Source organism: Pithys albifrons, chromosome 25 (genome assembly GCF_047495875.1).
Source record: "Pithys albifrons albifrons isolate INPA30051 chromosome 25, PitAlb_v1, whole genome shotgun sequence".
NCBI lineage: Eukaryota > Metazoa > Chordata > Aves > Passeriformes > Thamnophilidae > Pithys > Pithys albifrons.
The window spans coordinates 5689249-5714746 of record NC_092482.1 but is presented as its reverse complement, the minus strand read 5'-3'; the positions used below and the strand labels follow the sequence as shown (position 1 = coordinate 5714746).

The following is a 25498-nucleotide window of genomic DNA, read 5'->3' as shown; positions in this document are numbered from 1 at the left end:
CCGGTACCAGAGGTGGGGACCAGGGGACCCACTCCTCCAGCCTGGGGGACACTGCGACACAGTCGACCTCCTCTGCAATAACACCTGGGACAGAAGGGACTATGGAACCTCCCTGTCATCACACCTGGGGACAGAAGGGACCACGGAACCCCCCTGCCATCACACCTGGGGACAGAAGGGACTATGGAACTCCCCTGCCATCACACTTGGGGACCCAGTCCTACCATGCCCACATTGTTCCCAGCTCACAGGCTGGGTGGCACTGGGGCTGAAGGGCCACAGGCAGGTGCTGGGACCCTCAGGTGATCGTTCCCACTGGTGGGACAGCAGCAGGAACCAGGGAGTGGCAGCAACATGAGCTGGGCAGTGTCAGTCCCAGAGCCCCACCCGTGTGGGCAGGTCCATACACGTGAGAGAGTGTGTGTGTGTGAGTGTGTGTGAGTGTGTGTGTGAGAGTGTGAGTGTGTGTGTGTGTGTGTGTGTGTGTGTGAGTGTGTGTGTGTGTGTGTGTGAGTGTGTGTGTTGTCTGTGTGTGTGTGAGTGTGTGTGAGTGTGTGTGTGTGTGTGTCTCTGTGTGTGTGTGTGTGTCTGTGTCTGTGTGTGTCTGTGTGTGAGTGTGTGTGTGTGAGTGTGTGTGTGAGTGTGTGTGTGTGAGTGTGTGTGTGTGAGTGTGTGTGTGTGTGTGTGTGAGTTTGTGTGTGTCTGTGTGTGTGTGTGTGAGTGTGTGTGTGTGTGTCTCTGTGTGTGTGTGTCTGTGTCTGTGTGTGTCTGTGTCTGTGTGTGTGTGTGTGTGAGTGTGAGTGTGTGAGTGTGTGTGTATGTGTGTGTGTGTGAGTGTGTGAGTGTATGTGTGTGTGTGTGTGTCTATGTGTGTGTGTGTGAGTGTGTGTGTGTCTGTGTGTGTGAGTGTGAGTGTGTGTGAGTGTGTGTGTGTGTGTGTGTGTGTATCTGTGTGTGTGTGCACGCCTGTCTGTGTGTGTCTGTGCCTCTGTGTGTGTGTGTATCTGTGTGTGTATCTGTGTCTGCCTCTGTGTGTGTGTGTATCTGTGTGTGCCTCTGTGTGTGTGTGTGTGTGTGTGTGTGTGTGTAGCCATGTGCACACGTATCCCAGGGTGGAAAAAGCCCTCCCAGACCATCAAGTCCACCCCACGCTCGATGTCCACCCTTTCACCCAGCCCAGAGCACTGAGTACCATGTCCAGTCATTCCTTGGACACCTCCAGCAATGGGGACTCCACTCCCTCCCTGAACAGCCCCTTCCAGTGCCTGAGAGCTCTTTCCATGAAGAAATTAATTCTGATGTCCAACCTGAGCCTCCCCTGGTGCAGCTCGAGATTGTTTCCACTAATCCTGTCACTTGTTGGCTTTTCTCACACTTTCCCACAGCCACTTGCTGAGGGCAGGGGAGGAGGGAGGGGTGGGTGGCCACAGGTTTCTTCCAAAAATCCAGAGTGTCCAGGGAATAGGGAGGCCACTCCATGCCTGTCCAGGCCGTGGGGACCAGGAGCTGCAGGGCAGGGAGAGGAGGTGACTTTCCCCAGTGTCAGTGTGGCAGTGGCACTGCCAGACCCTGGCTGAGACAGCTGTGCATCCAGGGCTGACAGCAGGGCAGCCTAGAGCAACATCTGGGCACCCTGAGGCACCACTGGGGCACTGTGGGGCAACTTCTGGCTGCCCTGGGGGATACTGGAGTATCCTGGAGCAACATCTGGATACCCTATGGCAACATCTGGGCATCCTGGGTGATCTCTGGTTATCCTGGAGGAACATCTGTACATGCAGGGCAACATCAGGGCACCCATAGCAGCATTTGGGCACCCTGGGGGATATTGAAGCACCCTGGAGCAACATCTGGACACCCTGGGACAACATCTGGGCATCCTGAGTGATGGCTGGTTATCCTGGAGCAACCATCTGCACATGCAGGTCAGCACCTTGGCATGTTAGGGCAACATCTGGGCATCCTGGGTGACATCTGTATACCTCAAGCAACATCTGGCTACCCAGAGCAACATCTGGGCATGTCTGGGACAATCTCCAGTTACCCCATGGCAACATCTGTAGATGCAGGGAGATGGACAGCCTGGGCAGTACCTGGGCAGCTCACACAGCATTTGGGGGCACATCTGGGCAGTCCCTTGGGGGTGTTTGGGGGGTATAAAGCCATTCCTCAATACCCTGGGGACACAGGGACGCCACAGTCACCCCAAAAATGCACTTGCACCCCATAACAGGGCTTTGCTCCAAGTTCTCTTCCTCCCATGGAAATCACATTCCCAGGAATTCAGCCGCGGATCCCCTGACCCGGTGAAATGACCGGGATAAACACCTCTCGCTGCAAACTCCGCAGCACAAACAAATCCCGGCGCGATTTCCCCTCTCCCCGCCCGCAGCGCTGCTATTTTCTCCCGCCCGCCGGCGAGTTGGAAGCGATCCCATGGAAAACAGCATTCCCGGCCGATTATAGCACAGCACGTGTGCCGTGAATCAGCGCTCGGGAGCCGCGGCTGGATCTGCCGGGAGTGGGAGCCAGCGAGGCCTTGTGGCTGTTCTGGGCAGGAATCCTGAGTCAGAGCTGGGAAATGGCCGGAGTTTTAAAGGGCTTTGCTGATTTTATTTATCATGTTTCTTGTTTATTTTATTTATTTGTTTGTTTGTTTAATTAGCTCCCATTTGGAAATGAAATGTATCTCCATAGGACATGGAATGGGATTTAAGGGAGTTTGGGAGAGTGTTGCCCTATGTGGATTTGGGGTTTAGAGGTGGGATTAAGGCTGGAAAACCAGAATGTGAGGCAATGACAAAGCTGGCATGGGGCTGCTGAAAGATCCTCTGCATCCTGATCCCAGAACCCCGCCTTGGAAGAAGGATCCAGGCAGTGCTCAGGGCATCCTGGAACATCCCATATCCCTGGGACACCTTTTACCTCCAGGTCACCCATGTCTCCATGTCCCCGAGGTCCCCACAGTCCTCTGCCTTCTAAGAAAGCCTTTGGAGCAGAGGGGGAAGGAGCTTCACCTTGAGGGCTCAGAGACCACATATTCTGTCCCTTCCTTACTATCATAATTAATAATTTTGAATAATAATTAACAGTGGATAAAAGTATACACTGGATAAAAGTAGCAGTGGATAAAGTTGGATAATAATTAACAGTTGCTCTGCCTGACCCAGCTGTCCTCTCTCCATGCAATAGGATCCTACCTCTGGCCAGGGCCCTGGTGCCAGGGCATCAGCCCAGTGTCCCAGAACAGTGTCCCAGTCCCCTGGTCCATTCCTGTGGGGCTGTGGGTACATGGGCCCAGTGCATTGTCCCCATTCCTGGTGCCCTGTTCTGGTCACAAATGGTTTGGGTTGAACCAAGGGACCACCATCCATTCATGCAGTGCCACCCCTGCCATGGGCAGGGACACCTCCCACCAGCCCAGGGTGCTCCAAGCCCTGTCCAACCTGCCCTTGGACACTCCCAGGGATGGGACAGCCACAGTTTTCCTGGCACCCTGTGGAGGTGTCCCAGAGCATCTCTGTGCCCTGGCACTCCCTGCCTGCCCTGTGCTGCTCCACAGCCTGGGTGGGTGAGACACCCCAGAGTGCTGTCCCAGCCCTGTCCCTGTGCCTCATGCAGTGTCACAGAGCACCAGAGCACTGTCCCACTGCACTGTCCCACTGCCCTGCCCGGCACAGGGTCCCTGTGCTGGGGCACTGCTGCCCTGTGCTCCTGCATGGGAGTGCTGCTCCAGTGCAGTGTCCCGGGCACTGTCCCTGTGCTCCATACCAGGGCACTGCCCCAGGGCACGGGCTCAGTGTCCCGGGGTGCAGGAACACTTCCAGGGGCACTTTCCATATACGCTGTCTTGGTGCAGTGTCCCAGGGTACCATCCTGTGCACTATCCTGGTGCACTGTTCCAGTATCCCTGGGCACTGTCCCTGGGCACTGGCACTGTGCACTATCCTGCTATCCCTGTGCACTGTCCCACTCTCCCGGTGCGCTATCCCACTATCCCTGTGCACTATCCCACTATCCCTGTGCACTATCCCGGTGCTCTATCCCGCTATCCCTGTGCACTATCCCGGTGCTCTATCCCGCTATCCCGGTGCACTATCCCACTATCCCTGTGCACTATCCCGGTGCTCTATCCCGCTATCCCTGTGCACTATCCCGGTGCTCTATCCCGCTATCCCGGTGCACTGTCCCACTCTCCCGGTGCGCTATCCCACTATCCCTGTGCGCTATCCCACTATCCCTGTGCACTATCCCACTATCCCTGTGCTCTATCCCTCTATCCCTGTGCTCTATCCCGCTATCCCTGTGCTCTATCCCGCTATCCCAGTGCTCTATCCCTCTCTCCCTGTGCTCTATCCCGCTATCCCGGTGCTCTATCCCTCTATCCCGGTGCTGTATCCCTCTATCCCAGTGCTCTATCCCGCTATCCCGGTGCTCTATCCCTCTATCCCGGTGCACTATCCCACTATCCCTGTGCACTATCCCGGTGCTCTATCCTGCTATCCCGGTGCACTGTCCCACTCTCCCGGTGCGCTATCCCACTATCCCTGTGCGCTATCCCACTATCCCTGTGCACTATCCCGCTATCCCAGTGCTCTATCCCGCTATCCCAGTGCACTATCCCGCTATCCCAGTGCTCTATCCCGCTATCCCAGTGCACTATCCCGCTATCCCTGTGCTCTATCCCGCTATCCCAGTGCTCTATCCCGCTATCCCAGTGCACTATCCTGCTATCCCTGTGCTCTATCCCCCTATCCCAGTGCACTATCCCGCTATCCCGGTGCTCTATCCCGCTATCCCTGTGCTCTATCCCGCTATCCCGGTGCTCTATCCCGCTATCCCTGTGCTCTATCCCGCTATCCCAGTGCTCTATCCCGCTATCCCGGTGCTCTATCCCCCTATCCCAGTGCTCTATCCCGCTATCCCGGTGCTCTATCCCGCTATCCCAGTGCACTATCCCGCTATCCCTGTGCTCTATCCCGCTATCCCTGTGCTCTATCCCGCTATCCCGGTGCTCTATCCCGCTATCCCGGTGCTCTATCCCGCTATCCCGTCCCTCTCTCCCGCCCCGCTGCAGTTCCGCTCTTACCCGCCAGGTAGCGCTGCGGAGCTGCCGCACCACCTGCACCTCCATCACTGACCGCCAGGGGGAGCGCGCGCCACGCTCTGCGCCCGGAGCGGGAGGGATGGACGGGAGGGAGAGAGGGGGCGGGGCGGCCGTTGTAAGACGCGCGTTGATTGGGCACAGCGCGGGGGGCCGATGTAAGGCGGGCGCTGATTGGCCCCGCACTGTCCCCACACTGAGCGGGACGCGCCGGGGCCGGAGCGGGGCCGGTCCCTGTCCCGGTCCCGGTCCCGGTCCGGCCATGGAGCCGCCGAGCTGCGGGGAGCAGTTCCGCGCCGCCGTGCAGGTGATCCAGGGGCTGCCGCGGAGTGGTGAGTAGCGGGCCGGGACCGAGCGGGTTGGGCGGCCGCGCCGCCGGCGGCCCCGCTGAGCCGTGTCCCGCAGGGGCGTACCGGCCCTCCTACGAGGAGATGCTGCGCTTCTACAGCTACTACAAGCAGGCGACGGCGGGGCGCTGCCAGGGCCCGCGGCCCGGCTTCTGGGACCCCATCGGCCGGTACAAGTGGTAAGAGCGGGGCATGTCCCGGTTGGGTCCCGTTCGGGTCCCGTTCGGGTCCGGTTCACCGCCCGCGGCCCCGCAGGGACGCCTGGCACAGCCTGGGGAGGATGTCCAAGGAGGAGGCCATGGCCGCGTACGTGGAGGAGATGAAGAAGGTGGCCCAGAAGGTAACGGGGCGGGCGACGGGGCCGGGCCGCGCTCCCGGGGCCGCCCGTGTCCAGCCGCGTCCCTGCGCAGGTCATCGACACCGTGCCCATGGACGAGACCTCAGAGGAGATGTTCAGGTACTTCGAGCCGCTCTACGAGGTGATTCACGACATGCCCCGGCCCCCCGAGTCCTTCTTCAAGAGGAAAAGGGGTGAGTGGGAACCGCGGTGCCCCGGCCGTGCTAAGCGCATCCCTCCCCTCTGTGCTCCCCTCCTGCCACAGCGCCGCTCCTGGGCCCTGCTTGGGGCTGCACCGGGACTGCCGGCACCTCTGGGCCCTGCCTGGGGCTGCACCGGGACTGCCGGCACCTCTGGGTCCTGCCTGGGGCTGCACCGGGACTGCCGGCACCTCTGGGCCGTGCTTGGGGCTGCACCGGGACTGCCGGCACCTCTGGGCCGTGCTTGGGGCTGCACCGGGACTGCCGGCACCTCTGGGTCCTGCCTGGGGCTGCACCGGGACTGCCGGCACCTCTGGGTCCTGCTTGGGGCTGCACCGGGACTGCCGGCACCTCTGGGTCCTGCTTGGGGCTGCACCGGGACTGCCGGCACCTCTGGGCCCTGCCTGGGGCTGCACCGGGACTGCCGGCACCTCTGGGTCCTGCCTGGGGCTGCACCGGGACTGCCGGCACCTCTGGGCCGTGCTTGGGGCTGCACCGGGACTGCCGGCACCTCTGGGTCGTGCTTGGGGCTGCACCGGGACTGCCGGCACCTCTGGGCCCTGCCTGGGGCTGCACCGGGACTGCCGGCACCTCTGGGCCGTGCTTGGGGCTGCACCGGGACTGCCGGCACCTCTGGGTCGTGCTTGGGGCTGCACCGGGACTGCTGGCACCTCTGGGCCGTGCTTGGGGCTGCACCGGGACTGCCGGCACCTCTGGGCTCTGCCTGGGGCTGCACCGGGACTGCCGGCACCTCTGGGCCCTGCTCTGCCCGGGGCACATCCTGCTGCTGCTCCCCGAGGGAGGGGGGACACCACGTCTCACCTGACCCCCCCTGCCTTGGCACAGCTGCTGCCAAGCTGCTGTTTGGGCACCCCCAGACAAGTGTCTCATTGTGTGGCACAGGTGTCTCTTTGTTCTGGGTTCCTCTCCACAAAACTTTGAGCTGAGAATTTGAGACTTGGCTTCCAAGTGCCCCTTGGCCCCAGTTCCTGTATCCAGTGAGGCAGGATCAGCTCCCAGGGAGGCTGTGCCTTCCCTTGGCACTGTCCCACCTCTGGGCACGACTCCGGGTCATCTGATGTAAACATCTGGATAGACCAGCCAGTTTTTGCACGGAGTGGATGTGGAGAAACTGAGGTTGAGAAATGGGATTATTTAATCTGGCTTGTGCTGGAGGAGAATCCTTCCCAGCCCTTTCCATGCCTCTGGCTGCTGCCTCGTGCTGGGAGGGGGCTGGAGAGTGTCCCACCCCCTGGCACTGTCCTGGATCTGACTTGGGAGCAGCCCCTGGGGGAGTGAGGGGCTGATGTGGGGGCTGTGCTGGGTCACCAGTGGATCAGCTCAGCAGCACAGGAGCTTTTCAGGGCACATGCACAGCAGGTGTGTGAGCTGTCAGGGCCTTGTCCTCAGGCACTTGTCCTGTGTCTGACAGCTCCCTGCTTCCAACAGGGATGCTGAAAACACGTTACCTGTAAGGCTTGGCCTCAGAACAGCTGCTCCTTCCCGTGGTACCCTCGTGCTTTGTTCTTCATTTTGATGCTGAATCCCTTTAAAAGGCAAACAGACTCAGTTTTCCACTGGAATGTAGAAGCTGTGTCCAAACTCCTGGTCATTATGCACTTGGGAGTGTCACTGACAGATGACACTGTCACTTGAATCTAAACCTGGCAGTGCCTGTGGAGCCCAAGGTGGCTGGAACGGTGGGGTAAAACACTGAGCTCCTCAAGGTGTTGAGTCATTGGTGTTAAAGGTCCCCAAATCCGCCTTCAGACTGTGAGATTGCAACTTTGGTTGCCCAGACCCAGAGCTGAGAGGGGATTTCAGAGAGCAGAGCTTGGCAGGTACCTCTGCCCACGTGCAGGGCTCTGGTGGGAAAGAGGTGGGAATCTGGGCACCTTTGGTTTTGTTTAGTTACAAAGTCAATATATTTTAAAGTAGCACTTGGACCCCAAACCATGAACGGTTCCAGGTCCCAGCAGATCTCCAGGGAGTGGTGCTTGCACTAGAATCTTGTGAAGTGGCTGGATGGAGCCAGGGCTGTCCTTCAGTGCTGTGGGAGGTGACAGGAGCCTGCCTGCCCCTACCCTGTGGGTCACAGCCCACCCTGAGGGGAGATTAGGGAATGGTGGGGGTCCCAGAGCAGGGCAGCCCCGGTGCCAACCCCTGTGTGGGGTGGGGGCTGCCCTTGTCCCCCTCAGTGGGCTCTGAGGGTCCTGTGGTCTGCTCTGATGGCAAAGGCAGGTTGGGAACAGCAGAGAAGTGCAGGCAAGGAGCAGAAGGGCAGCGTTGCCACACACCTGCCTGCCCAGGAACAGGGTTCAAAGTCCTGGGGGCTGCTAGAAACTAGGCTGGGATTAACTCCAGGGGCTTTATGGGGTGCTGGGAAGGGCTGGTGCCTCCTCAGGCCTCTGCCCCAGGCCCTTCTTGGGGTGTTGCTGCCCAGCCAAGGCTCTTGCGTGAGGCTGTTTGTTGGGGTGGGTGTGCCGTGGGCCCTGCCGGGGACAGGACAGTCACCTGTCAGTGTTTACCCAGCTGTCAGCCAGCACTGATCCCTCTGCCTGCTGCCTCGGGGGCTCGGGCACAGGGACATCCCTGCCACGCCTGGGGGGTTAGTGCAGCGCAGACCCTGCTGACTGGTTTTGTTCCTGTGGGCTCCTGGGCTCCCGGCAGACAGAGCCGCCCCTCTCCATCCCTGCCCGCTGCTGGCACCTCCCGAGGCTGCTGGTCCCTGGCAGGAGGGTGGCCCCACAGCACTGTGTCCCCCGGCTGTGCTGAGCCCAACCAGCGCTGCCAGGACACCACAACACGTTAATCCTCTGCCTGTTCCCTCCGTGCAGCCAGTCGGGGGCGGCCGGACGGCCCCATCCGGGATGTGCCAGGGAGCAGCCCGGCTCCGGAGTGCCCTGAGGACGCCCTGCCTGGGGAGCAGCAGGACGGGCAGCACGTGCCAGGTTGGTCTCCCTGGTGTGGCCAGCACCCAGCAGAGTGGAGGAGGCACAGGGGCTGGGTCTCCATCCACCCATGGAGCTCTTGGCTTCAGGCACCTCTGCTCCAGCCCTGCCCGTGTTTCCAGGCATTGCCACTTCACAGGGGGCTGGGGCTGTTCTTGGGTCCAGCTCTCAATGCTGAGGTAACCCTGGGCATGGGGGTTTGGCTCTGCCTTGCTTGTGCCTGTGCAAAGGGACCTGACTCTGCTAAACTGCAGGGAAAAGAGAAGGGTATTTCCCTGTGGACTGGCAAAACATCTCCCTGCAAGGTCCATGATCTGTGTGAGGATGTTGTTCCTCTGCTCCAGCCAAGTTTGCCCCTTCCTTGGCACTGGGACTCACCGTGCCAAGCCCTGGCCCTCCCTGGCTCAGTCCTGGCTTTCCTCACGCAGCCCCTCCCTGTGCCCCCCTCGAGGGCCCCTGGCTGTGCCCCGGCGTGGGCAGGGTGCTCTGGGGACGTCCCTCCTGCTGCTCCAGCCTGTCCCCCGGGGAGCAAATATGGTCATGGAGCGAGTGCCTTCGTCCCAGCCGTGCCCATCCTGGAGTGCCAGGGCTGGCAGTGCCCAGGGAGCTGGGCAGGGGCCCTGCCTGTGTGCCAGGGCACGCTGCTGCCTGGGGGCTGTGGGGGTGTGTGAACGGGACAGTGCAGGCAGGAGAAGGGGGAATTCAGTCCTTGGATTCACAGCCATCATCCGGGTGGTGTTAACGGAGCCCGTTCCTTCCTGCTGTGCCTCAGTTTCCTCCTGCCTCACCCTGTGCACTCGATTCCTTCTTGCCCCCCTGGGGACCTGCTGCCCCCAGACATGGCCAGAACCCCCTGCCCTGCCCGTGGCTGAGTCGGGTGCTTCCCTTGCAGGAGGTGGGCTGGCTCCTGCCACGGAGGGGCTGGAGGGCAGCCAGGTGACCAGTGACTCCAAGGGGGACATGTACTGCGACACCCTGGAGCAGGGGGAGCCTGAGAAGGTAACGGAGGGCTGGGGAGTGCTGGAGGCTTTGCCAGCTGCCAGCCCTGCCCTGCCAGTGCTGCACAGGCACATCCACCCTGCACACTGCACAGACACACATTCACACTGCACAGGCACATCTGCACAGGCACATCCACCCTGCACACTGCACAGACACACATTCACACTGCACAGGCACATCTGCACAGGCACATCTGCACAGGCACATCCACCCTGCACACTGCACAGACACACATTCACACTGCACAGGCACATCTGCACAGGCAAAGACATCTTCACACTGCACAGACAAAGCTCCACAGACACACCTGCACACTGCACAGACACACCTGTACACTCTACAGACACACCTGCACAGGCACAGACACCTCCACACTGCACAGCTCTCCTGGCTCTGCTCAGCATTGCCATCCTGGGAGCCCAGCAAGCCTCACAAAACCTGTGGTGCCACCCACTGCAACTCTCTGTGCTTCATGTCACTCCTGGATCCTTGTTCCCATCACAGAGGGGAGGCAGAGAAGCCCCCAGAGTCCCCCTTGTTCCTGTGCTGTGGCTCTGGTGGGGCACTGAGGCTGAGCAAGACGAGCAGCCCCACTTGACTGCACTCCTGCCACTTTCCCTGCTGCCACCTGGTGTGGCACTTGAAGTGCCATAGCAAGGCTTGGCGGATCCAGTGGACAGGAGGTAGGAAGCCCCCTCTCTTTTGCCATCTGGAGCCTCCACACCTCACTTTCCTCAGGACTTCTAGAGCTCTGTCACCTCCCAAACTGGGTGCTGACTGATGTTACAGTGGGATTTGGCATTGCTCAGCCACACACACCCTCCAGCACAAGGCAGAGAGGGACTCCACTGCTGCCCTGGCATCACCCACCGTGCCCCCCAGCCCAGGGAGGGGAGTGGGGGTCTCAAGGCCCTTCTTCTCCCTCCTCACACAGGCTGGGCAGCTGCAGGGCCTCACCCCAAATGGCATCCAGGCTGGGGCTGAGCCCCTGGAGCCCTGTGGTGCTGGGCAGGGGCAGTGGGGTGAAGGCAGAAGACCCGAGGGGAGCAGCAGCACTGACCTCGCAGCCCTGGGCTCCCAGACAGGTGGGTGCAGCCCTTGGCCCCTTCCTGCTGCTCCTGCCCACCTCCCACAGGCAGGGCTGGCCTGGGGGCTTGAGGGGCGTGGTGGGAGCAGCCACCAAGCACAGGGGATGAGTTTGGCTCCAGCACCTGGGGGTGGGTCATCAGAAAGTCCTGAGCCACCTCTGCATCCCTTAGTCAGTGGCTCTACCCCTCCAGGACACACCCCCTCCATTGCCTTTTTCTCACAGAGATAATTGCCTGAATTTGGAGGGTCCTCTGTTGGCCCTTCAGCAGTGGGGCAGGGACAGAGGATTCCCAGCTGCCCCTGTCCAGCTCCTGTCTGTGGTCTTGTGGCTCCACTGGTGCCTTTGAATGTGGTGGTGCCAGGGGTGAGCTCTCCCCAGGAGGGCAGGGGGTGAAGGCGGGCCCTGCGTCCCTGGAGGTCCTGGGGACATCATGTTACCATGGTGCCACTCACCTAATGCCACCCACCCCTGCTGCCAGTGTCTGGGGACCACCACTTGTGCTGTGGGGAGTGGAATAGGAGGCTTCTGCCACACTCTGCTGTCCCCAGATACACTTGGGGCTTGCTGCTCACCTGTGGGACAGCAGGGCTGGTGTCATCACCTTACCTGGGCACAGGCCCCTGTCTCACCCATCCCCTATTACTGTTCCCACAAACCCTTTAGAGCTGCATGACCTTGGGAGTGAACTTGTGACAAGGCCAATCCCTCAGCGTTGGGCTGTCCCTGGGTGCTGCACTCAGGGGCTGGCAGTGAGTCCCAGCCTGTGCCCCGCTCATGGCATGGATTATCCGGGGGTTTGTCAGGCTGGTTTGAACCCGAGGGAGGGCAGGGGGGCAGCTGCACCAGCAAGATGTCCTGCCTGGCACTGGATGTCCTCCCTGGTGCTGGGTGTCCTGCCTTTGCCAGGTGACACGAGGTGACCCACGTGCACCACTGCACCTGCCACACTGGTTGGCTGGAGGTCCCCCACAGCCACCACTGAGGGGACATGGTGGCCCGTGTCACTGGGGACAGCCTGATTGCTGCCAGAATGGGGGGCTGCTGGGCTGGGCTGGGCTGGAGCAGCCGTGGCGTGGGCAGCCCCGGGCAGCGAGTGGCACTCCATGGGAGCCATTGCTTGCCAGTGCAGTGTGGGCTGTGGGGGGCTCAAGGCAGTGCCCAGCCTGCCCTACCATACGTGTGCCCATCTCTGTGCCCTCCCAGATCTCCGGCTCTCCCGAGGGGAGCAGGACCCCGGGAGCACCCCCGAGCTCGGCCCGGAGCTGGAGGCCCACGTGGCCAGCGCGGTGCAGGCCCTGCAGGAGGAGCTGCGGCGGGTGCGGGAACGGCTGAGCCGGCTGGAGACGCTCATCTGGGCACAGGTACCCGCCGGGATACCACACCCGGGTACCCCCGGCGGGGTCGGGACACCACCCCGGCCTCGGCCAGGCCGACAGGGCTCAGTTCTGGGTGCTGGGACAGGGGTGGCCCAGCTGTGGGGACACCCTGGGGTGTGGTGACACATCCCAGTGGGGCCAAGGCTGGTGCTGCCCTGATCTGCTCCACGGTACAGGCAGGGAGCAGCTGCCCCCTCGTTCCCACTGTCCCTGCCATTCCCGCTGCCCTCCCGTTTTCATCGCCCCCCTCACTCCCACTGCCCCCTCACTCCCTTTCACCCCTGGCGACCCAGCCCACCTGCACCATCCAGATCCCCCCCAGGAGCCCCACACGGGCTCACCTCAGCCCGTTCCCTGCCTGTCCCGAGGATGCAGGAACGGGAAGGGGGGGACCTGCCCGCCCTGCACCCCAAACCCTGCCCTGTCTTGCAGGGGGACACAGCTGGGACAGACCCTGAGCCGGCACTTGCTCCACAGGTGAGTTGGGGGTGGAGGCAGCGCTGGAGGGTGGCCCTGCTGTCCCACCACACACACATCCCTGGCAATGTGTCCCCAGCCTCTGTACACGAGACTGTTGACCTCCAGAGAAGGAGGGATGTGACAAGGACCACCGAGGAGTGACCCCTTTCAGTGCGGGGCTGGGGGGGTCCTTGCTGCCACCTCTGTGCCCCTCCCCACGCCGCCTCTCTGTGTTCCCTTGCCAGGAGACGTCCCCGTGGCCCGTGGCCGTGTCCCCCCGCACGCTGCTCTTCCTGGCCACTTGGCCCTTCCTCACCCAGTGGTTGCTGCGCCGCTGGCAGGGCAGGAACAGGTGACCGACAGGCGACCACCGTGAGCCCCGCTGTCATCACCCCTCCTGCCCCCTGCATTCCGCTTGGCACGAGCCGGCGAAGCGCCACGGACCCATCGCCTCACCAGCCACGGGGGCTCCGCGGGCGGGGACCCCACCCCGGGCCGGGGGAGCCGCCGGGAACCAGCCACGCTACCGTCACTCAGGGCCGGGGCCGCTCGGGGTCCCACCGGGAGCCGGGGGGTCCCCTGCACGCACAGCCGGAGCAGCCGCCGGACCCCCGAGGGCCGGCACGTCATCCGAGTCTGCCTCGATTAAAGTTGCCTTGTCGGTGCAGCCCCGCTGCCTGTGCCCTGTGCGGGGGGGACGGGGCACCGCGGCCTGGGCTGCCCACCCACTGTCCCCACCCGGCCACCCGACTCAGCCGGGCCACCTGTTCTGGCCAGGCCACCCCTGTGTCCCCGGGCCCCGGCGGCAGCCGCCCGGCCCAGGCCCCAACCTCCCTCCCGGGGCCCCGGTGGCCGCTTCCCCCGGGCCGGGGGGGCAGGGCAGGGCCACCCCCCCGCTGGTGACACAGCGCTGTCCCCCCGACAGGGTGACCCACAGCGGGCCCCCCTCCCCCTGTTCTCCCACAGCCCCCCAAGGCCGTGCCCCCCCAGCCCAGCCCTGCCCCGCCCCCGAGCGTGGAGCCCAGGGGCACATCGCCCCCGGGGGTGGGGGAGCACCAGGACTGAGACTGGGACAGGGACGAGGCCCCGGTCCGGCCTATCCCCCCCCGTCCCCTCCTCCGCCTTTCCCCCTCCCCCCAGGCCTCGGGAGCGGAGCTCTGCGCCGCCTCTGCATAAAAAAAAAAGGGACGCGGCGCCTTTAAGAAAGGACTTCTTTCCGCTGAGGTTTGTTTACATCTCCCTCCGCCAGCTGCAGGGCCACCGCACCCAGCGCGGCCCCGGATCCTTCCGCCCGCACCTTCCCCCCCCAGCCCCGCACCCCCCGAGTCCCCTCAACCCCTCCCGGTCCCCCCACGCCCGGGGGGCTGTGCCGGGCCGGGCGCTCCCGGGGCCGCAGCACCGCCCGCGGGTCCGTCCGCCCGTTGCGGGGACTCCTTTGGGGCGGCCCACGGTACCGCCGGGGGGGGGGGGGGGTGCACGCGCACTGCCCTCGGCGCGCGCCTGAAGGTCGCGGGGCCGCGCAAAGGGGGCGCCCCCTCCCTGCGCGCGTGGTACGGCCCGGACCCGCCCCCCGGCGCTCCCGATTGGCTGCGCCCCGCGCGAGCGACGGCCCCGCGCGGCCAATCGCGTTCCTTTCTCGCGCCGCCCCGAAGCGGGGGGCGTGTCCCGGAGCGCGGCCCCGCCCCCCGGCGCGCCCCGATTGGCCGCGGGGCGGCCCCGCCCCCGCGCGCGCCGGGGCTCGCGGCGGCCCTGCCGGGGGCGCGCGGCGGGGGCGGGGCCGGGGGCGCGCGGCGGGGGCGGGGCCGCGGGAGCGGCGCCTGCGCGGGGCGGGGCGCGGCGCGCGCGGGTATTTAAGGCGCGGCGGCGGCCGGGGAGCGGCAGTTCGGGAGCGGCGGCGGCGGGCGCGGGTCGGGCCGCGGGGAGGGGGCGGCGGCAGCGGCGGGGGCGCGGCGGGAGCGGCGGCGCGTGCGGGGGGCGGGCCCGGCGGCGTTAACCCCTTCCCCCCGCCGGGCCGTGGCCGGGGCGGCCTGAGCGGGGCGGCCCCATGAGGCGCCGGTAGCGCCCGTTCAGCCCGGAGCGAGCGCAGCCGAGCAGCAGCCGCTATGGCCGACGCGGCGCCCGCCGAGGGAGCGGGGCCGGAGCAGGAGCCCCAGCGCGCAGCGGAGCCGCGCTCCGAGCCCGAGGCGCAGCCGGAGCCGCAGGCGCAGCCCGAGCCGCAGCCCGAGCGCGCCGAGGCGCCGGCGGAGGACGGCGATGCCGCGCGGCTGCCGCCCCCCGGGGCGGAGGAGGAGGCGGCGGGCGGCGCCGAGGGCCGGCCGGCGGCGGGCGGAGCGGCGCGTCCCGGCACGGGCCCGCGGTACCGGGCCATGGGGCGCACGGAGGAGTGGCCCGGCAAGAAGAAGCACCGTCGGCGGCCGTCGAAGAAGAAGCGGCGCTGGAAGCCGTACTGTAAGCTGAGCTGGGAGGAGAAGCAGCAGTTCGACGAGCGGCAGAGCCTCCGCGCCTCCCGGCTGCGGGCAGAGATGTTCGCCAAGGGGCAGCCCGTGGCCCCCTACAACACCACGCAGTTCCTCATGGAGGACCACGACCAGGAGGAGCCCGACCTGAAGACCGGGCTGTACCCGCGGCGAGCGGCCGCCAAGTCGGACGACACGAGCGAGGAGGATTTCCTGGACGAGGCGGCGGACGAGGACGGGGGCAGCGACGGGATGGGGGGCGACGGCAGCGAGTTTCTGCAGAGGGACTTCTCGGAGACGTACGAGCGGTACCATGTGGAGAGCCTGCAGAACATGAGCAAGCAGGAGCTGGTGAAGGAGTACCTGGAGCTGGAGAAGTGCCTGTCGCGCATGGAGGAGGAGAACAACCGGCTGAGGATGGAGAGCAAAAAAGCCGCCGGCGGGGAGGCGGCGGACCCGGCGCGGGTGCAGGCGCTGGAGAGGGAGGTGGACAGGCTGCGAGCCGAGAACCTGCGGCTGCTGCGGGAGCAGGAGCTGCTGCCCCGGCAGGAGAAGGGCCCCTGCCAGCCGGGGGAGTGACACTGGGCACGGGGCGCGGGGGGGTTTTTACAGCGCGGGTGCAACGCACGGTCCTTGTACAGAGTCGCCGCCGCCCCGTCTGCGGGCTGAGAGCGCAAGGGGGGCGAGGGCTCACCTTTTTTAGGTGGCTGTGACGGGGCGAGGGGGGGTTGATGTGTTGGTGATAATCTGGTTTATGGGTTTATTTTTTTTGTGTCTAAACCAAAAGAAAAAAAAAAGAAAAAAAGTCCCCAGGAAAGCTGTAAATTGGCCAAAACTGACTATAAAAATATAGAGGTCTAATAAATTTAATTACTTGTAACTGTAATGGTTTCTGTGTGATTCCTAGAAAATAATCAGAATGGCATTCCAGCAGGGAATGCATCCTGGATTATTTTCATGATGTTATAATTGTTGTTTGATTAAAATTAGTTGTAATTCCCCACTTAACACTTTGTTATTATTTCCCCCCCCGTTTATTTCTAATACTAATTCTGCTGAAACACCTGAAAATACCTGGGAAGGGAGTGAGACTGTGTGTGATGGGCACTGCTGGCACCTCACTGAGGCAGGAAGGAGTAACCTGAGGTCTGTGTTTGCCTAAAGGCTCACCTTACTCTGCGTCCTCCCAGGTTTGTAGGAATTCAGGTCATTAACTGGGTAAAAAATGCCTTAAAAATTATATCTATATTTACTTAAATCTACAAGTGAGGGAAAAACCTTAAAGTTTTGGAGCAGCCCGAGGAAAAGTTTGGGTGGTGAGCACTTGGGCTGTGAAATGGCTGACGGGGAGCAGGGAAGGCGATGGCTCAACCTCCCTCTGCACCTGAGGGGGAGGAGGAGGGAAAAGCAGGAAAAGCTGCAAACTGGAGGGGCTTGGGGGGGAAAACAGGTAAATAAAGGGGCTGAGGTGGAGGTGAAGGCCACAGGGCTTGGAATGGGAGCGAGTTATGGACAGCTGTACCTGGTGAGGCAGGAGCTGGGATGGGCCTGGGCAGGGATCCTGCCTGCAGGAATGGGGGGAAAGGGCTTTTCCACAAGGAAAGGGGGCTCAGGGAGGGAGGGGGGAGGGCACGGAGTGTGCCCAGCACAGGGGTCGGTGTGGAAGTGGAGGGGCAGCGGCAGCGCCGGAAGGCTCAGGCCGATTTTTAACCCCAGCCTGGCCAAAGCTCCCTGCAAGGGGAGCAAACGGGGCTGTTACACAAAAATAAGGGAGTTCGGGGCAGGGGAGGGGACGGGGGCCCAGCACAGGTGGGCTTGGACAGCCGGGGGTTAAAGCGGCAGCGCCGGGCACGGGGAGGTCCCACCGGCTCAGAGCCCAGCCTGGCCAAACCCCAACCCCCTCCTGGCCACAGCGGGGGGAAAAACCAGCCTTTGCTTTTCCCGAGGAACGGGGGGCTGGCGAGGAGGGCACGGCGCAGTCCCTGGCACAGCGCAGGGGTTGGCACAGACCGGGGGTCAAAGCGGCCGAGGGAGCCGCTGGGGCACAGAGGGAGGGGGGTCTGTTCAACCCTCCCCTCCCCGCCCGGGGGCACCGGCGGGGGCAGGAAACGGGCCCAGGGCCACTTGCTCAAGAGCCTGGGAGCCACCGGCCCCTTCCCGGTGCCGTGACATCACCGCGGCACGGGCGGGGGATGATCCAGCGGGATGGCAGAGGGGCCGAGCCCCGTCCCCTCCTCCGCCATCCCAGACATTTGTGTCCCCGATGAGCGATTCCCTCTCCGGGATTCCCGTTTTCTCCCGGGGCAGGACCCGGGTCCGATGGCACCGAGGCGGCTCCCACGAGGTCCGGGCTCTGGGAGATGCTCCCGGTCCATGGGAACACCTCGATCCAAGGGGATATTCCAGCCAGGGTTTGCCCTCACCTGCTCACCCCAAACCCTTCAGCTCTCTGGGATAAATCTTATCTCTGCAAATGCTTTAAAAACCCCAATAACTAAAAGGAGCATAAACTCTCCAACCTGCTCTGACTCCACGAAGTTTCCCTGCTTTATTCCGTGCTGTTTTCACAGTCCCCATGATTACTGTGCCAGGTTCTCCTCATCCCCAGGGCTCATCCAGCTCCTGTGTCTGCAGCCATGGACTGACGGCGTTCAGGGACCTTTGGAACCTCCCCCTGGATCAGTAATGGCCAAGGAGCTGATCCAGTTCCCCCCCATCCCAAGCCTTCCCAGAGCCCTGAGCTGGGCTCAAGCCAGGCTGGGCTCAACTGTGAGGCAGCAGGGCCAGCCCGGGCCCAAAAGGTTGGAATCATGGAATGGTTTGGGATGGGTTTGGTTGCTGTGAGGGTGGGCAGGCCCTGGCACAGGTTGGGCAGAGAAGCTGTGGCTGCCCCAGCCCTGGGAGTGTCCCAGGCCAGGTTGGACAGAGCTTGGAGCACCCTGGGCTGGTGGGAGGTGTCCCTGCCCAGGGCAGGGGTGGGATCCTTATGTTTCCTTCCATCTCAAACCATTCTGGAATCCTGTGATTCCATGGAGTTGTTGGAGGATGTTCTAGGCTGGGTTTAGAGCCAGAGACCTGAGAGCCCCTTCCAGTGCCCAAAGGGGCTCCAGGAGAGCTGGAGAGGGACTGGGGACAAGGGATGGAGGGACAGGACAAGGGAATGGCTTCCCAGTGCCAGAGGGCAGGGACAGATGGGATATTGGGAAGAGATTCTCCCCTGGGAGGGTGGGCAGGCCCTGGCACAGGTGCCCAGAGAAGCTGTGGCTGCCCCAGCCCTGGGAGTGTCCCAGGCCAGGTTGGACAGGGCTTGGAGCACCCTGGGCTGGTGGGAGGTGTCCCTGCCCATGGAACTGGATGGGCTTTATTTTCCCTTCCCACCCAAACCAGTGCAGGATCCCATGGGCAGGAATCACCTCCCCACTGCTCCAAGGCTGTGGGAGGGCAACACCAACACTGGGTTTGGGTCAGCCTTGGGAAAATGGGGCATTGGGAGCCCCTCTGGCAAAGGGCCCTCCCAGCTCCTCCCCCCCAGGGCTTTGCTTCCCGAGGAAAGGTTGAATTTCTGCCCTGGGGAGAGGCACAAAACACAACTCCAGAGTGGGAACAGCCACTCCCCTGGGACAGCAGCAGGGCAGCTCCTGAACACTGGGAATAAAGGAGGGATCAGTGTGTGGCTGCTGCAGTGTGGGAGAGCCCCAGACCTGCCTGGGACACTCGGCAGCCCCTCCCAGCTGCCCCAGCCCCCCAGCCCGTTCAACGGGGCTGCTCCCGGTCCCAGCCCGGGTTAGACCCGGGACACGGCGCCGGCAGCCCCTCCATGTCCTGCCACGGCCTCACCTGCACCTCCCTCTGCTGGCTGTGCCTTCCCAGGACTTCCCATGGAGCTGCTGGGAACATCCTGGGGACTCTGAGGCACGAGAGGAGCAGGAATTGGGTAAGAAATGAGGATAATCCGCAGCTGGTGTGGCCACACCAACCCCTGCAGCTCCTGGTGCATCTGGGACACAGCAAGGCCTGTCTGGGAGCTCCACTCCCTGGGGATCCCTCCCCTCCCACCCCAAACACCTGGGCAGGTGCAGAGCTCACAGCTCAGGCCACACAAAACTCAGGAGTTTGGCAAAACCAGCTTGAAATGGGATTTTCAGCTGTCACAGAGACAATAAAACCTTCCAGCTGGAAATGCAGCTGGGATGTAAAAATACCATGGAATGGGTTGAGTTGGAAGGACTTTAAAGAGCAGTGTCACCCCTGCCCTGGGCAGGGACACCTCCCATGGCCCGGGGTGCTCCAAGCCCCGGCCAGCCCGGCCTGGGACACTCCAGGGAAGGAGCAGCCACAGCTGCTCTGGGTGAAGCTTTGGAGTTTCTGGACCTGTTCAAGCAACGTGGGGGCAAAAACTGTCAGCAGAGTCACAACAACAAAGCTAATTAAAAAATCCACCCCACCAAAGACACAAAATAACCCAGGCAGGAACTGGCAGAGCCACATCTGGCAGCCAATTCACACTCTGCAGAGAAAAGCCGCCCAAACCTCCCCGGTCTGCACCTGAACTGAACCCACAAAGACGGGAATCGCCTTTACCGAGGGAAAACAGGCCCGGCAGCTGAAGTTGCACGGAGGGGCCGCGGGGAGGCCACTGGGAGCGCCGACACTGCCGAGCCCTCAGACAGAATACCGGGGTTTTTCTTCTTAAACAGCTTTTTGTGGCTTCGCACAGGGCAGAGAAGCGCCGGGAGGGTCGCGCTGCCCCCGAGCCCGGTCTGGGCCAGCCCCGAGGAGCTCCCGAGGCTCTTTGGCAACAGCCAAACACATCAAGACACGCTTTGTTGTGGAGCCGCCGGGGAGGCCGCGCTAGCGGGGCTGGGGCACAGCGGGCCCGGCCCGGGACCCGGCGGGGACCGGCAGCGTGCGGGACAAAGGGTTAAACACCAGGGCTGGGTTTGGTCCCTGAGGCGGAGTGCGGGACCCCCGGCGGCTCCTCCCGGCCCCGAGTGCGGGACCCCCGGCGGCTCCTCCGGGCCCCGAGTGCGGGACCCCCGGCGGCTCCTCCGGGCCCCGAGTGCGGGACCCCCCGGCGGCTCCTCCCGGCCCCGAGTGCGGGACCCCCCGGCGGCTCCTCCCGGCCCCGAGTGCGAACCCACCCCGGGCAGCCGAGAAACGACAAAGTGCCGTTTAACGCGAATTTGGACACAAACCCAGCCCCAGCCCCCCGGGCAGGGCCTGCCCCGCCCCACCGCCCCGCCCCGCGGGGACCCGCGACCCGCCGAGCCCCCCGCGGCTCCGGGAGGCGCCCGGGGCAGCGCTGCCCTCCCGCTGACGGGGCAGCGGCGCCGCCCCCACCTCCGGGCCGGCGTGTAGACAGCCGGGGGAGGGGAGCCCCGGCCGGGCCGCCCCGCACTGCTGCGCCGGGGCCGCGGAGGGGCCACAGCGGAGCCCCGGCCGGGCCCGGCCCCTCACACACAAAATGGCGGCGGCACCGCCCCCGCGCGGCCCCTCCCGGCCGCCATCGCCGCCGTCCCGGCCCCGCCGCGCGTCGAGCCAATCAGATCCCGCCGTACCGCCGCGAGACGGCTCGGCGGGGCCAATGGGGACGCGGAGCGCGGCGGAACAGGCGGCGCGCGGGGCATTGTGGGGGTTGTAGTCCCCCGGCGCGCGGCAGCGGCGGGGCCGGGCCGGGCGCGGACTCGCTGTCCCAGAGTGCCCCGCGGCCACGCGTGGCGGGTGCGGGGCCCGGTGAGGGGCTGGGCCTGGTCCCGCCCCGACGCCGCTGCCGCCGCCCCGCCCGGCCCGGCCCGAGGGGGTGAACCCGCACCGAGACCTCCCGCAGGCCCTGCCCGCGCCCCCTGCAGCCTCCCGGCCCGAGGGGCTCCGGGGGAGGGTTTTGGCCGGAATGGAGACACTGAAACGCGGCCCGGGCGGGCCCAGCGGGCCGAGGCCTTGCTCAGGCGGCCGGTGCGGGGTGTGGAGGCGGCTCCAGCGGGGCCTGGCGCAAAGGGGGGACCCCAGCACCAAATGGGTGGGTTATTCCGCTCACAGGAGGCACCCCAGTGCCAAAGGGGTGCCCGGCTCCAGGCCCGGCCTTCAGCCTCAACCCTCTGCAGTTTAACTCTTCAGAGCCTCTGCCCTCCTCCAGAACCGTTCCTGGATGGCGGCAGACACGGGTCACGGTTATATGGATCCCAATTAGCAGATGGATCCCAATTACCAGACACAATTAGCAGGCACGTCCCTTGTCCCCGTCCCCCCCAGCACGCCCGGGGAGGGGGGAACATTTGCCCCCCTAAATTCCCCCTCTGCCCAATTCGGGCTCCTCCAGCTTGTCTGGGCCCCATCTCGGCCCTGGGGGAGAGGAGGGACCCAGAGGGCAAAGTCCATGGGGTTTCCTGAAGGTTCCACCGGGATTTTTTCCCTCTGGTTTCTCTCCTGGCTGGCTGAGCCGTGGGGGGTGATGGGGGGGGGGTTCAGGCTGCAGGAATTTAAGGGAGGAATGTCTATTTTGGGGGTCAGGGCACATAAAAGGCAAAAATAAGCAATAAATTTTGCAACTAAAAGCAAAAAACCCCACAAACCTAAAAGGTCTCTCCATAGAAAGCTGGGCAGGCCCTGTCCCTGTGTGATTTTTGGGAAGAGCAATGCAGGGAATGAGCCTGAACAGCTGCGTGGAGCTTTTGGAACCAAGTTCTGACATTACAGAAAGACAAAGAGGGTTTTTTCTGGGCTGGTAAATCCTCAAATCACAAACTCTGCCCCCATTATATGATTTTAAGGAGTGGGGGTTAATTGTGCCAGGCGTTTTCCAGCTGGAGGGTTGGTGTTGGAACAGGCCTGGCTGTTCCTGAGTGGAAAAGGGGATGGGCCAAATGGTCCTAAAATGGGCCCAGTCTCAGTTCACAGGGCCCGAGTCTGATGGCAGCCCCACCAACCATGGGATCCCCTGCCTGCTCCTTCCCTTCCCCGCCTCTTCCTGCTTGTTCCTGCCCTTCCCAGCCTTCTGCTGCCCTTCCTTGCCTGTTCCTGCCCTTTCCTTCCTTCTCCTGCCCTTCCCTGCCTGCCCCTTCCCTTCCCTGCCTGCCCCTTCCCTTCCCTTTCTGCCCCTTCCCTTCCCTTCCCTTTCTGCCCCTTCCCTTCCCTTCCCTTTCTGCCCCTTCCCTGCCTGCCCCTTCCCTTCCCTTTCTGCCCCTTCCCTTTCCTTTCTGCCCCTTCCCTTCCCTTTCCTTTCTGCCCCTTCCCTTCCCTTCTCTTCCTGCCCCTTCCCTTCCCTTTCTGCCCCTTCCCTTCCCGCCCCTTCCCTTCCCTTTCTGCTCCTTCCCTTCCCTTTCTGCCCCTTCCCTTTCCTCCAGCCCCTTCCCTTCTCTTCCTGCCCCTTCCCTTCCCTTTCTGCCCCTTCCCTTTCTGCCCCTTCCCTTTCTGCCCCTTCCCTTTCTGCCCCTTCCCTTTCCTCCTGCCCCTTCCCTTTCTGCCCCTTCCATTCCCTTTCTGCCCCTTCCCTTCCCTTTCTGCCCCTTCCCTTCCCTTTCTGCCCCTTCCCTTCCTGCCCCTTCCCTTCTCTTCCTGCCCCTTCCCTTTCTGCCCCTTCCCTTCCCTTTCTGCCCCTTCCCTTCCTGCCCCTTCCCTTCCCTTTCTGCCCCTTCCCTTCCCTTCCTGCCCCTTCCCTTCCCTTCCTGCCCCTTCCCTTCCCTTTCTGCCCCTTCCCTTCCTGCCCCTTCCCTTCCCTTCCTGCCCCTTCCCTTCCCTTCCTGCCCCTTCCCTTCTCTTCCTGCCCCTTCCCTTCCCTGCCTGCCCCTTCCCTTTCTGCCCCTTCCCTTTCTGCCCCTTCCCTTTCTGCCCCTGCCCCTCCCTGCCCCAGGCAGAGCTCAGGGGGAGCAGGGTGGGGGTTGGAGGAGCACCCTGGGGTGCTGATAACCCGCCCAGCTCCTGGTGTTGGGCTTATCTGGGCCCAGCTGAGCTTGGCAGGGTGTCTGTCCCTCTGTCCCTCTGTCCCTCTGTCCCTCCCCGTGGTGCTTTGGCCACAGAGTGGCTCCCACGTGCCCTTTTTTGTTTATTCCTTGTAACTGGAAAGCAGAGAGACCCCCAGTCTGCAGCTCCTCACCTGCAGAATTCCCAGTTGTTTCCCAAGATGCTGTTTCTGTCTTATATTTATATTATTAATGACTCCTCCCTGTATTTACAGACACACTGAATGCAGGCCCAGATGGAGAATAAAATTAAATTTATTTTACAGCACATCCAGCCAATCAGAACTTCATCATCACTTCACTCTTCCTTCCCTCTCTTCCATAACTTTTATAATTTAAAATGCTTGTGGTATTATTTAACATTTCACCTCTGTGTTTAAGTCCATTTCTGAGAGTAAGAAGAGTTTTGGAGCTTGACCCTCTTTCAGTTCAAAGTAACTGAAGTGCAGCCCTTCGAAATCAGGATTGTCTCCAGCACTGAAGTGACTTCAGGGATTTTAATACCTGCTGAATTGTGCTGTTATTTGTCAGCCCCTGAGGCTGCCATCGGGATCCAGGGGCAATCCCATTCCCTGGGCATTTCTGTGCCAGGGGAACACCTTCAGTCCCATCCTGGAGCCCCTTCCTGGGCTGGAGGAACAAGACTGAGGTTCCTGGGGGAGCTGGGTCAGGATCCCCACACAGGGACAGGCCCATTCCCAACCTGGTGCCGGCGATTTTGTGGTTTATAACCTGGATTAGTTTCTGTTCTGTGTGTTTGGGTGTTCTCCAAGCTCCTGCACACCCTGGTGTGTCTGGTGAGCAGAACCAGCCCCGAGTGCCACCCGTGGGGCCTCCCCCAGCAGTGCCACGACCCGTTGTGGGGCATGGGATGTTTGCACAGCCCTGATCCTGCAGAGCTGGGCTGGCCCCCAGCCCCTGGGAGGGCTTTGCAGGGGGAAAATCTCCCCTTTGGCACGGGGGGTGTCTCATTCCAGAGCGTTTGGGGGCTGGATTTGCATTTGGAGGGGCCTTATCATGCCCAAGCCCTGGAATGGCTCTGCCCTGGATGCGGCTGGGCCGGATGGGACAGGGAGCTGCTTGCTGGGACCAGCCTGAGCTTGAGCAAAGGGGGGCCAGGGTGGGGCAAAGGGAGCCCAGCCAGGTCTGCAGACTGCCCTGGCACCCCAATCCTGCTCCTGCTGGAGCCTTCTCTGGGAGCCCTGGAGTGTCCTCACATTCCCAGGACACGCCAATCCTGCTGGAGCATCCCCTGGGAGCCCTGGACTGTCCTCACATTCCCAGGACACCCCAAAGCTCTGTGTGGGTCCCTTTGCTCTGTTTCTCTCTTTAGGCCAAAGCTGATGCCACACACTCCCCACAGCCTGGGCACCCAGTGCCCCACACCAGTTCCCAGTGCCCCACACCAGCCCCCAGTGTCCCACACCAGTTCCCAGCGCCCCACACCGGCCCCCAGTGCCCCACACCGGCCCCCAGTGCCCCACACCAGTTCCCAGTGCCCCACACCGGCCCCCAGTGCCCCACACCAGTTCCCAGTGCCCCACACCGGCCCCCAGTGCCCCACACCAGTTCCCAGTGCCCCACACCAGCCCCCAGTGCCCCACACTGGCCCCCAGTGCCCCACACCGGCCCCCAGTGCCCCACACCAGTTCCCAGTGCCCCACACCGGCCCCCAGTACCACCAACCCAGCTCCCAGTGCCCCACACCAGCCCCCAGTGCCCCGCACCACTTCCCAGTGCCCCACACTGGCCCCCAGTACCACCATCCCAGCTCCCAGTGCCCCACACCAGCCCCCAGTGCCCCATACTGGCCCCCAGTACCACCATCCCAGCTCCCAGTGCCCCACAACAGCCCCCAGTGCCCCGCACCAGTTCCCAGTGCCCCACACTGGCCCCCAGTACCACCATCCCAGCTCCCAGTGCCCCACACCAGCCCCCAGTACCACCATCCCAGTTCCCAGTGCCCCACACCAGCCCCCAGTGTCCCACAACTCCCAGTGCCCCACACCAGCCCCCAGTGCCCCACACCAGCCCCCAGTGCCCCACACCAGTTCCCAGTGCCCCACACCAGCCCCCAGTACCACCATCCCAGCTCCCAGTGCCCCACACCAGCCCCCAGTGCCCCTCACCAGTTCCCAGTGCCCCACACCAGCCCCCAGTGCCCCACACCAGCTCCCAGTGCCCTACACCAGCCCCCAGTGCCCCACACCAGCTCCCAGTG

General features: G+C 63.3%; 2 protein-coding genes across 3 annotated transcripts; both read left to right on the top strand.

Moving 5' to 3' along the window:
- The first annotated feature begins 5306 nt into the window (after window positions 1–5306).
- Window positions 5307–13310, top strand: ACBD4 (acyl-CoA binding domain containing 4). 2 transcript variants are annotated; one of them, XM_071577261.1, is made up of 10 exons: window positions 5307–5436; window positions 5510–5630; window positions 5707–5791; window positions 5862–5982; window positions 8826–8939; window positions 9832–9938; window positions 10876–11026; window positions 12235–12392; window positions 12840–12884; window positions 13112–13310. In XM_071577261.1, exons 1-10 carry the CDS (start codon window positions 5367–5369, stop codon window positions 13220–13222), a joined length of 1083 nt encoding a protein of 360 aa, XP_071433362.1. In that variant the 5' UTR covers window positions 5307–5366; the 3' UTR covers window positions 13223–13310. The 2 variants fall into 2 exon arrangements, with proteins under 2 accessions (XP_071433362.1, XP_071433363.1); XM_071577262.1 differs by having other exon boundaries at window positions 5354–5436; window positions 5553–5630.
- Window positions 13311–14756: 1446 nt separating this feature from the next.
- HEXIM1 (HEXIM P-TEFb complex subunit 1) lies at window positions 14757–16202 on the top strand. The gene has a single exon (XM_071577255.1). It carries the CDS (start codon window positions 14969–14971, stop codon window positions 15899–15901), a length of 933 nt encoding a protein of 310 aa, XP_071433356.1. The 5' UTR covers window positions 14757–14968; the 3' UTR covers window positions 15902–16202.
- Window positions 16203–25498: the final 9296 nt, after the last annotated feature.

Bases quoted from the DNA above. Each gene is read 5' to 3' on its own strand.
- HEXIM1 (XM_071577255.1), top strand. From the start codon at position 14,969: ATGGCCGACGCGGCGCCCGCCGAGGGAGCGGGGCCGGAGCAGGAGCCC.
- ACBD4 (XM_071577261.1), top strand. From the start codon at position 5,367: ATGGAGCCGCCGAGCTGCGGGGAGCAGTTCCGCGCCGCCGTGCAGGTG. The intron at 8,940-9,831 runs GTTGGTCTCCCT...CTTCCCTTGCAG, and splicing joins GGACGGGCAGCACGTGCCAG to GAGGTGGGCTGGCTCCTGCC. The intron at 12,393-12,839 runs GTACCCGCCGGG...CCTGTCTTGCAG, and splicing joins AGACGCTCATCTGGGCACAG to GGGGACACAGCTGGGACAGA.